The 12,105-nt window shown below is 37.3% G+C and overlaps 1 protein-coding gene and 1 long non-coding RNA gene across 2 annotated transcripts; both read left to right on the top strand.

Moving 5' to 3' along the window:
- The first annotated feature begins 186 nt into the window (after positions 1-186).
- LOC103467888 (uncharacterized) lies at positions 187-4,418 on the top strand. Its single transcript, XM_008414616.3, has 3 exons — positions 187-355; positions 2,564-2,618; positions 3,029-4,418. The coding sequence occupies exons 2-3, from the start codon at positions 2,573-2,575 to the stop codon at positions 4,159-4,161; spliced, it is 1,179 nt and encodes a 392-aa protein (XP_008412838.1). The 5' UTR covers positions 187-355; positions 2,564-2,572; the 3' UTR covers positions 4,162-4,418.
- A 3,021-nt stretch (positions 4,419-7,439) lies between these two features.
- LOC145552522 (uncharacterized) lies at positions 7,440-11,763 on the top strand. Its single transcript, XR_014088595.1, has 3 exons — positions 7,440-7,577; positions 11,088-11,411; positions 11,494-11,763. It is a non-coding gene; the product is annotated as an uncharacterized LOC145552522 (long non-coding RNA).
- The last annotated feature ends 342 nt before the right edge of the window (positions 11,764-12,105 follow it).

Below are 12,105 nucleotides of genomic sequence, written 5' to 3'. Positions count from 1 at the left end.
AGTTTGAACTAAACGATAGAAGTATCTAAAGTGTTGAGTGACCGCACAAAAATGGTGGAAATTCCATTAGCAATCATTGTATGACTTCTACATTCGTTAAACATTATCCACATTTTAACAAATAAAAAAAAAAAACTACAAAAAGAACCCAACTAACACTTTACCGGCGTGTGACTCTTGAATTTACGTTGAGCCACAAATGTCTCACGTGGAGTAACGAGCATCAAACAGGGCTGCTGTGGTTTACCCTTTGGAGAGTTGCTACGGTTTTTCCCTTCCTCCTTTTGGTGGAGGTTAGATTTAAGCTGCAGGCGAAAGGATACATAACGGATCCTTCTTTAGTTTTATCCGAGAGGTGGGATTCGGTTTTCTGCCCTTCTTGTACTATATTGTTTTAGCTAACACGTCGACGTTAGCTTTAGCGTGCGTAGCTTGGCTATAGCTTCATCTCTGTTTGTATTCCAAACCACTGTTATCCTGGGTGGCGTAGGGATCGATGTTATCCACAGGACAGCCTACCTGCTATCGAGTTTATATTTAAACATTAAATTACCTCTTTGTGTTTGCTAGCGGGCTCAGATGCTAACTTAGAGATATTAGCTCACAATTTCAAATTAGCTCCGCACGCAGCTTGTACTGCAGAAACCTAACTGTTTATATTTACAGTTAGCTGTGTTAAGTAGAATTAAAGAATAATACAACCTAAAGCAGACTAGACTACAGTTGGTTTTCTACATTTAACTAGATAGTCAAAGATATGTTCTTGTCATTTTATTCAATTACACAGCACCTAATGACATAAGCTCGTGATCTCTTCAGTCCCTCAATTTCTTGATTTACATTTCGTATGGCAGCAACTACAGCCTTGAGAAATGTTGCAAGATGTTATTTCTCATCACTTTCTCAAAATCCTAGTTTATAAAGAAATTGGTAAGATGTTTAGGGTTTTAAAGTCAAAATAAAATCTGCATTCATAAGGGATGGGTTTTACATTGGTTTCTCTGGGTAGGATAACAGGAAATGTTAAGTCAAAGTGCATTTGTTTCATGGTGGTGTGGAATGTACAATATTTGAAACTAAAAGTTATACCATGATCTAACCGCTTTTATTCAAAATCAGAAATGAACAATGATCCCCACTGTTGCTAAAATGTAACATAATCTTTATTATTACCATTTTACCAATATGATTGTTAAATACACACTAGCTTAAAAAAAAAAGAAAAAACTTTTCAATTCTGCATCATTTGGAATAAAACAAACATAAAAAGCAGATATCGGAAGGTATTTGCTCTGGCAGCCAGTCTGTAATTAACTGCGAAACATACTTGGGACTATTATTAGCTTTCCTCTTGTGGGTTTGAAACAGTATTATGTGACAAATAGTGACAGGTGATGCTTCTTAATTTTTACACCATGATAACTGTTCAAAACGATGTGTTTTTTTGTTTGTTTGTTTTTTATCTTATGAGCAAGGTGAAATTGTAGAGGCCTGTTTTCAGTCAACTGACCGTCAGTGCACAACAAGTAGATGAGGGGCAGAAAGGCATTGATGTATTCAAACAGAAATAGCTTTGGTCACTCCATCACTTCCTCTGGCATCTTATACAGAACCTTTAACCTGGGTGTCTTTGATCTTCTTAATATGTTGATAATAATTTGCCTCACTTTATTTTAAATGTATTACACATTTTGTCTGAATAAAATGTATCACTTAATTTGGAATTCATTCTTGCACCCATGTAGCAGTCAAATAAGAAAAAAAGGTCAAAATATTTACTGTGGAAGAATATGCTTAATGTCATAATTTAAGAATCACATGCAAAAATATATTTTTCTTACAACTATGTTCAGCAATACACAAATTCATTCGGTAAAACCACAAAGAAAGCAAATCAGCTTACATTACATTTTTTTGCTATTTCTTATGTATGCATATTGGTGATAGTAAAATACTTTAGTGCAGAAATCCAAATTTAGATCTAATTATTTTTCGAGTAATATTGCAATTGCATAGGTTGTCCACCAGGGGGTGCAGTCAAGCTTATATTTTCACACTTTCCCCTTTATTCCTCAAAAGTTAAAAGTAATGTTCTAATATCAGCCATATAAATAAGCATCAGGAATAAATCAATGGCATACAGACTCTTTCTTGATTTGAATTATTTTACAATAGAATGGCACATGACTGATGCAATACATTTTTTACTTTACAAAAGTAAAATAAATTGTTGAACTGTGGTTAGTATTGTCCTCTCACTGCAAAAATGTCCTCAATTCAAACCTCTGCTGTTTTGTGTGTAGTTTCCGTGTTTTACCTTTAAACGTGTTGTATAGCTTTTCTCCAGTTTCCTACCACAGTACAAAAGTGTGTATGGTAGGTTCAAATTCAAATTTATTTAAAAAATACTTTATTGATTCTAAGGGGAAATTAAATTAGGTTTAGTGGAGACTCTAATTTACTTTATGTGCAAATTCGTGTGAGCAGGAGTGTTTGTCCTATATGTCTCTGTGTTGCTCTGTGATGTACTGACCTCATGTGCTTCTCTGTTGTGTATCTACAGTCTGCAGCCATGGGCCCAGAAGCCACACCTGAACCAAAATCTGAATCTGAAGACAGTATGTAGAGATGGTTATGTTTTGTTTTTTTCCTGTCAATACAGTGTAGCAGATAATGATCCAAACATGTTTGTAGAAGAATAACTTGGCACTCTGGGTGAAGGCCCTTTAAAGTGCGAACCAGGCACTTTTTCACCAGTTCTTTATGCTCCCACTGATACAAACGCTGAACCTAGCCCTGAAAAACGAGTGCTAACCGGGTATCAGTATTTTGCTCGACCAAACAAAAGAACTTCTTTAAGGCGTATGCTCATGGGCAGCAGTAGCCATTAAAAATATACCAATCATAATGTTCATTTTAATTGCTGCCAAAACATTTTTGGATTTGTTCTGATTCTGATGAAAACAGACATGTTGTACTTTGGAATTTTGTAATTTTTTATATTAATTTTGCTCTGCATGATCCGCAGGTTTTGGAGTTGTGGAGGTGAACGTTGACCTGGAGTCAGATTCCAGCGACACGTCCACTGACACCGACCCAGAGAATCTCAAACAACCAAAAATAAACAAATCCAACAAGTGTTTCCCTTGCCCCACCTGCGGTAAGATGTTCGACAGGCCATCGAAGGTGGAGAGGCATAAACCTATCCACGAGAGGAAGCCAAGAATGCTTTATCAGTGTCAGCATTGCGAGAAGAACTTCACTCAGGAGGACAGGATGATTCGACACCAAAATACCCACGGCAGAACCAACAAGCATCCCTGTCCTGATTGCGAGAAAGTGTTCAACAGACCTTCAAGGTTAGCGAGACATCAACGCACGCACTCAAGAACGCCAAAAATACCTCATCAGTGTTCGTTCTGCATGAAGACATTCAATAAGCTCCATAAACTTCTTCGCCATGTAAGGGTTCACACAGGGGAGAGGCCTTATACCTGCCCTGTGTGCGGAAAGGGATTCTCTGAGGCAGGCCACTGCAAAGCGCACGAAAAAACGCACGAGGAACAGCCGGAGAAACCTCACCGCTGTGCCAACTGCGGAATGCGTTTCTTCAAGGCCTCCTCCTTGCGTCGCCACTCCCGTTCCCACACGGGGGAGAAACCTTTCAAATGCACTCTGTGCGAAAGCAGCTACTCCCGCTCAGAGGGACTCAAAAGACACATGAAGAAGCACACAGGAGAAAGACCCCACAAGTGTATTGTCTGCAGCAAAAGATTTTATTCCCGTCAGGACCTGATCCTTCACGGACTTACTCACTCGGGAGAGAAACCCCATCTGTGCCCTGTGTGTGGCAAAGGCTTCTCCCAGCTGGGCAACATGAAGGAGCACGAGCAGAACGTCCACATTAAGTCTGAGAAATACATTTGCAACGAGTGCGGCGCGACATTCAACAGGTACAATTCGATGACGAAGCATCAGCGTGTGCACACAGGAGAAAAACCTTACATGTGCCTTACGTGTGGCATCAGGTTCTCCTGGAGCCATTCCCTCAGCAGGCACAGAAGGAGCCACGCTCACAAACAGGCGGCGTCAGAACCTCCAGAGGATTTGGAAAGTTTCGCAGGACCTTCTGGAAATCCAGAAAGTTGCGAACCTATTTAGATTTCCTTGAGAGACAATCAAACGGCTCTGTGACTTGTAGTTTTCGCGCTTGTGGACCATTGACTTAATGTTCACATGTACCATTCATGTACCATTCAGATCTAGAGTGAACCATCTTACCCTGCTTTATTGCAGTAATTGAAATTTCAAATGTATTTATGTGAGCCCAAATACAACTGGCTGTTTTGTTTGTTGCAACGAAATGGTGTTTTTAATACTCACCAATAATAAAGCAGGTTTATGCATTACGCAGTTAATGTTGGAAGGTGCTCACTGATTTCTTCATACATATGTTGTAGGTCTGTAGTGAAGAGCTCCTAGACATCATTCAGTTACATAAAAACATATTGGCAAGGTGTGAACAACAGTTTGAGTTATGAAAATAGTACATTGAAATATTGACAGCTTAGATGTTTTTAAATCTTGAAATATACTGTACAGTTCATACATTGCATTAAAAAAGTATTCTTTTTTTTCACATTTCATCACATTGCAACTATGAACTTCAGGATATTTCACTGTAATTTTACAATAAACTAACACAATGCTGCACAAAATTGTGAAATACTTCACCTATTGTGTTACAATGGCAAAGCTCTACCAGGCTGTTCAGTTTTATGGTGTTTTAACAGAAGTAAAATTTATAAATCCTTCACCAAAGTGTCTGAGATCAAGTTCCTATGTGTTCATAAAGACATATTTCTTGCTTATAATGGTGTCCTCTGCCTTATTGTGAACATAACCTGGGTTAAATGAGAAATCTTTTTGCCTCTATAAAGATGTTCAACCAGTTTGCCTTTTTCAAAATCTGTTAGATCATAAGGGCAGGGGCCCGCAACCTGCGACTCGAGAGCTGCTAGTGGTTGTTTGGACCTTACACAATGGCTCTAAATGACAAAAATAAATGACAAGAACCAACAAATGTTTTTAAATATTAAACATAAACTGCAGGTTTTTAGCAGTTTTTTTGATGGAATAACTTGAATTTCTACAACAAAATGACACAAAGCAGGGGCGGATCTACTGGGGTGGCATTTTCCACTCCAAATGAGAGCCTTGCCACCCCAGCTGGCGACTATGAATTCAATAAATAGTTAAGGCAAATCGGACATTAAGCGCATGTCCGATTTGTTATCGGAATCTCTTTTTTCCGATAACATTGAATGCAACACAATGTAACCTGACGTCACCAGCTTGAATTTACCTAAATTAGTAACTATTGTCAAGGCCCTCTCTACTTTGAAGGCAATATTATGCGAGTAAAAATGGCAAATTTGAGCAGCGCTTGTTATCTTCCCTGCGTTCAGGTTTTTTCTTCTCTTTGTGGCGTTTTTTAAATAAATGAAAGTGTGCAATACCGCCACCATCTGGTCTGGAGTATGAACTGGAGCTAATGGCGTTGATTATCAGGTTTTACATCACACATCTGAAAATGGATTGGGTACTTTCTTAAAAATTACATATTTATTAAAATTGTATGCAATTTTAATAAATAGTAAATGATCAGTAAGGCACTTAAAAATTCATACTTTTTAGATACTTGAAAAGTATGCCTACATATTACATTAAACACACTTTAAAGGTGCCTAAAAAACATACTTCTGCATATGTATCAATTAGTTTTATTTTGTAATCAGGTTGCTGCGTGATGCAGATTTTTGCCCAGGTCCTTCTTGAAAATGAGATCTGGATCTCAATGGGGTTCACCTGGTTAAATAAAGAAAATTAAGGCATACTTTATTATCCTAAAATTGAGATGTAATTTAAAACATACTGAAATTAATCATCAAAAGTAGTGTTGAGTGAATTTTAAAAATGTATATTTTGAGCATATATTTTTAAATATACACAAAATATATTTTAAATATACTTGAGAAAATGTATATTTACACTTGGGCAAATATACATTTTGTTCTCTTAAAGTATACTTTTATTTAATATATTAAAAGTGTGTTTTGGTACAATTATGTTTAAGTGTGTTTAAAGTTCTCATTTCGAAATTGGTACAAGTATACTTTTAGTATACTTCAGATATACTTATAGGTAGTACACTTAATATTTAGTATACTTAAAGTGTACTTTCACAAATTTAAGTATGTTTGAAATATGCTAAAGTATTATTTTTTTTCACTTGGGTGAACTGAGCCATAGTTTGTCATATTTCACCTACTGGTTATTTATTATAGTTTAATTGCTAGATCAAATCACTGCAGCCTGATATTTTATTGGGGAATCAAAATAATCTTATCATTTTACTTATTTATTTTTTTTTATTTAAAAATCTACGGTGCATTTGAGTACAGCATTATTACTCAGATACCCCAAAATAAAATCGAGTGAAATCAAGCACTTTCAGAAGTAACCTGTAATAAACAAAGTCCATCTTTGTCATGGCATAAACACCAATGTTTACACTGTTTTTCAATGCTTCCATGCAATGCATGCAATGCATGTAAGGCACCTATTGCTCTACACCAGTGTTTCCCAACCGTGGTCCTCAAGGCACACTGACCTTTTATGTTTTAGATGTTCCCCTGCTTCAACAAACCCCATGCAGATGATTTCAATTCAGCAAAACCCTGTTAATCAGCCATCAATTGCAATCATGTGTGCTGATGATGCAGGGGCGTATCCAAAACATGCAGGTCAGTGTGCCTTGAGGACCAGGGTTGGGAAACACTGCTCTACACCTAGAATTAATTTGGTGTTAAGAGACGAGCGTTTTCTAAAGGTAACGAACTGCAACAAAGTATAAATCAGATTTTTACTTTTGTGTTGAATGTCTGTTACAAGCTAAAAAATACAACAACACTTTTCTGCAAAATTCAGCAACTGCACAGTTCTTGTTACTTGTTACTTATAAAATAAGTGGTATTTCCAAAGAGCAAAAGAAATCTTATGTTTTTTTGATCAATAAGAATTTTTGTTGCTAGCCTGTTGCTAAGAGATGGGTGTGTTTACTGGTAACTAAGTGCCACGAAGATTTTCACTTTTTCAAAATTTGCCAATGGCAAATGTCTTGTATCTAATCAGGTAAGCATTATTTCGAAAGAGCTTATGTTTTATAAACTATATAACTTATTAATTTGGTTTTAAGAGATAAGCGTTTTCTACTGTTAACGAACTGCCACGAAGTATAAATCGAGATTTTTACTTTTGTGTTGAATGTGTTGCTACGCTGTTAATCTGTTGCTAAGAGATGATCGCGTTTTCTGGTAACCAAGTTCTACAAAGTTCCATAAAGTAAACATCTGAGAGAGAGAGAGCAGAAGAAATCCTATGTTTTTGAACAATAACAATTTTTGTTGCTAATCTGTGAGATGAGTGTGTTTACTGGTAACCAAGAGCCACGAAGTGAACTTCAGATATTTACTTTAGCGTAATTTGCCAACGGTAAATGTCTTGTATCTAATCAGGTAAGCGTTATTTCGAAAGAGCTTTTGTATTATAAAGTACTTGTTACACCTTTAAGAGATAAGCGGAGTTTTTTCTGGTAACGAACTACCGCGAAGTATAAATCGAGATTTTTACTTTTGTGTTGAATGTGTGTTTAGTATATTTGCCACTAATGACCAGAAAAGATAACATTTCTGCAAAATCCACCAACTGCACAATTCTTGTTAGTGTAAAATAAGTGGTATTTCAAAAGAGCGGAAGAAACATTATATTTTTCTATCAATAAGAATTTTTGTTGCTACGCTGTTAATCTGTTGCTAAGAGATGATCGCGTTTTCTGGTAACCAAGCTCCACAAAGTTCCATAAAGTAAACATCAGAGAGAGCAGAAGAAATCCTATGTTTTTTGAACAATGACAATTTTTGTTGCTAATCTGTTGCTAAGAGATGAATGTGTTTACTGGTAACCAAGTTCCACAAAGTAAACATCTGATTTTCACTTTTGCAAAATGTACCAACGATACATTTCTTGTATCTAAGCTGATAAGCAGTATTTTGAAAGGGCTTATGTTTTATAAACTATTATTATTAATTTGGTGTTAAGAGATAAGTAGGTTTTTTTCTAGTAACGAACTGCCACGAAGTCTAAGTCGAGATATTTACTTTTGTGTTGAATTTGTGTTTTATAATATATCTACCGCTAATCAGTGGCGCAACTAGACTTTTAAAGTTGGGGGGGCGCAAGGGGGGGCAAGGACTACGTCTGGGGGGCAAAATTAAAAATTTGTGTGTGTACATATATATATATATATATATATATATATATATATATATATATATATATATATAAACTAACCGAATATTTGGTTAGTTTTTAAGCCTCTCTGTCACTTGACATGTTATAATTAACACCTTTGACTGGTGCACATGGAGACATGATAGACTTTACGCAAAGAGTTCATCGCAGAGGAAACTAAAATCAATCAAATAAAAGATCCTTTCTGAATAGCATCTCATGGACACTGAACTAAATGCGTCTTTCTGACCAGGAGCTGACAGCGTGTTGAGTTATGGACACCTCGGTTAGGAAGCTCTGTTTGGACAGGTAATTTGACGGGTAACAATATTTCGGGTCGGACCAGAATTATTTGCCTGATGGTGATTCGGGCTGCTAATGAGTTTAGATTTAATGAGTTTGGAGCACACAGAGAAAACCTAAAGAGAATATGATCTACTTATTGTAGTTTAAGTAGAGGAATTACAGCAGACTGTTGAGAGAGGAAAGAAATTAAACTGCAGATCCGTTAGGCAGAAACAAGCGCAGTGCGCTGGGCAATAAATGCTCCACCGTTACGCTCCAACTAATCACACATGAGATGACAAACGCCAAATATACAATATATAGTTACACTGCTTACGTTAATGGTGTTTTAAAAACAAAACCAGTAAAAACTTAACTGAGTTAATATGTCAGATTCCCTCCTCACCCTCGTATTGATAAGAACAGAGAGCAGTTCGCTGGTTTCTGTCCAGACTGTGATCAAGCGCAGCTGACGCAGCAGACAGTTTCAACTTTACGCACAGAGAACATCGTGGAGCTCATTATTAATCAGACTAAGAACAATATCAGTCAGAGAATCATCTCTGATCTGGACGCTTTAACAGACCAGAGGCTTTGGAGCATCTAGCAGCTGATCTGCTTCTGCTGGTTTTTCTCCCGCTGAGGGAAGTCAGTGCGGGATCAGGAAACGATCAGAGTTCTGTCGTCTTCTAATCACGTCATTTCGTGAATTGTTACCTGATTTCAAAAACGTTCTAACAGAGAAATACTAAATGTTTCGTTGGATGACTACAAATTGGAAATAAAATGATTTTTTTCTTTGACGGACAACGAAAAAACTCTAGCGCCACCTCTGCTCCAAACTACGAACATTGTCGGCCCCTCTTCGTTTTTTTTTTTCTCTTTTTTTGCGGAGGATCAATAAATAACTTATTGGTGTTTTACCATCACCACCAGGTATGAAGTGCTTTAGCCTTTGAGTTGCACCACAGCGCAGCATAACTGAAACACCCAGGAGAAGAATATCAGCTTGTTGTTATGAGTATAAAGGAGGCTGGTATCGTGCCTGATAAAAATCTATTTATTTATGTCACATGGACTTATATAAAGTTTTATACATTTTCTTTTCATATATTTATTATTGTTTTTCTTCTTTAGATATTAGGTTGACTTAGAATGATTCCAAATAATGTACAGGAATAACCTGGTGCTGTTACATGTCAACCATCAGGTGGGGCTACTGGGGGGGCCAATCAGATGACAGGGGGGACACTGGCCCCCCTGGCCCCCCCTCTGGCTCCGCTAATGAAAAAAAGAACAAAATTTTCTGAAAAATTCACCAACTACACAATTGTTAACAAGTATAAAATAAGTGGTATTTCAAAAGAGCAGAAGAAATATGTTTTTGAACAAAAACAATATTTGCTATTAATCTGTTAAGAGATGAGTGTGTTTACTGGTTTACGTTTACAGTGCCACGAACTGTTGCTAAAAAGCAGAGCACAAATATTTCTAATGTAACTATTGCCCACATTAAAAGTAGGCTTTTTCCTAAAATAAGCTTTTTAGCTATTTTGTTTATTTATTAACCATGTTTAGCACACTGAATGGAGGAAGTCAATGTAAGACAACATGCTAGTTATAGCCCACATGCCACTGGCTGCATTTAGGCTAATATTACTATTATTTGATCTTGATATTGCCTAATTTCTTGTTATACCAAGTATAGGCTACAGAACAAAGACAGAAATATTTACAGAAAGAGATGTTTAAGCAGAATCATTGCAAAGGCAGAAATTAGAAAAAAAACACAATTTATCTTAAACTCCTAGAACTGGCTTTAATTCTTGAGTTGAAGGAATTCTATTAAAAAACAGAAACAAATGTTCCTTTCTGTGAGCACCCTATGTATCATCTGATATTGTTCAGACAGGTTCAGATCTGATATCACTTTCCTTGTTAAATTTCCTGTTCCCAAGTTCTCTGACGAGGCCCAGAAATTTTACGAGTCAGATTTCTAAGTTTTAAAATGTTATCAGAAAGGTAGAAAGTTTGCAAATTATTTTCCTTACACTTTACAGTTATGCAGCAGTTTTTGTGTTGATCTATAGTAATCATCTTTGTTGTAAAATATCTTGGAATTTGTGGCTGCAGCATTGCAAATGCTAGAAATAGTTATGGGATGTGAGCACTTCTGCACGTCATGGTGCTTGTTAGAGAGCCCTAAATATTGTATGTTTATGTTATTTCCCTGAGTTACTCAACATATACTGTTACAGAAACTCACAGTTTCAGTGTTGGGGTCACATTGTATTTGGGAAACGTGTGATAGTTGTGAACATGAGAAAAAAATAATGTAGTTTACTGCAAGGTGAAACGCTAGTTAAAATCAAACCTACTTAGAGATACTCAGACAATGTGTATATATATTTATTCATATTTATATAAATTCCCTTCTCACGCTTCCGCAGGTGGACTCTTTCATCCACTGAACTCGGGTCCTCTACCAGAGGCCTGGGAGCTTGAAGGTTCTGCACAGTATCTTGGCTGTGCCTAGAACCTGACATTTCTGGACTGAGATGTCTGATGCTGTTCCTGGGATCTGTTTTAGCCACTGCTCCAGTTTGGGGGTGACTGCCCCGAGGGCCCCGATTATCACAGGCACTACCACAGGTCCCTGCGCTCCTCGGCCCTGTAGACGCAGGGTGAATCCTAGCAACCTGCAGCCTCCTTGCCGGGAGCACCGGACGCCACCTGATGGTGTAGACCCGCCGATTTCTGCCAGGATCAGTTTGGTAAATGCCAGGTCACTGACAAATAAAACTTTTGTCATTAGGAATTTCTTTTCCTCTTATTGATTGGATGTTTTATTAACAGAATCATGGACAAGTGGTTTGGTGACTCCAGCAATTTTAATGAACTCGTACCACGGAACTGCGGCTATTTTAATGCTCCAAGGATGTCGGGGTCCGGTGGAGGAATAGTGACTGTTTTTAAAAGCAGTTTTACTTGTAAACAGTTGCCTCTGGCCTCCTTTAGTAGCTTTGAGATCAGCCTATTTGAACTCGGCAGCTCTCACACTGTGCTGTGTGCAGCGGTCTATTGTCCACCGAAGTACAACAAAAACTTTATAAATGACTTTTCTGATTTCCTGACTGATATTATGCCAAGCTATGACCGAGTTCTCATTGTTGGTGATTTTAATATTCATGTCTGTCATCCTACTTCACCTATGGCTCAGTCATTTCTTAATGTTACCGATTCTTTTAATTTTGTGCAGTCTGACTGGTGCTACCCATGAGCATGGTCACAATCTTGATCTGGTTTTATCTTATGGTCTACCAGTTTGTAATTTAGTGATTGGTGACTCATTATTTTCAAACCATATGCCTGTTTTATTTGAGATAACGCTGTCCTGTGACAAAGCTAAAGCACGCACTGCAGATCAGTTCTATCGTGTTCTTAACTCTTCTACTGCTGGTCAGTTTT

This window comes from Poecilia reticulata, chromosome 1 (assembly GCF_904066995.2).
Source record: "Poecilia reticulata chromosome 1, P_reticulata-male-v2, whole genome shotgun sequence".
Lineage (NCBI taxonomy): Eukaryota > Metazoa > Chordata > Actinopteri > Cyprinodontiformes > Poeciliidae > Poecilia > Poecilia reticulata.
Note: the sequence above shows the minus strand (reverse complement) of the source record. Positions and strands in the feature narration are given on the sequence as shown.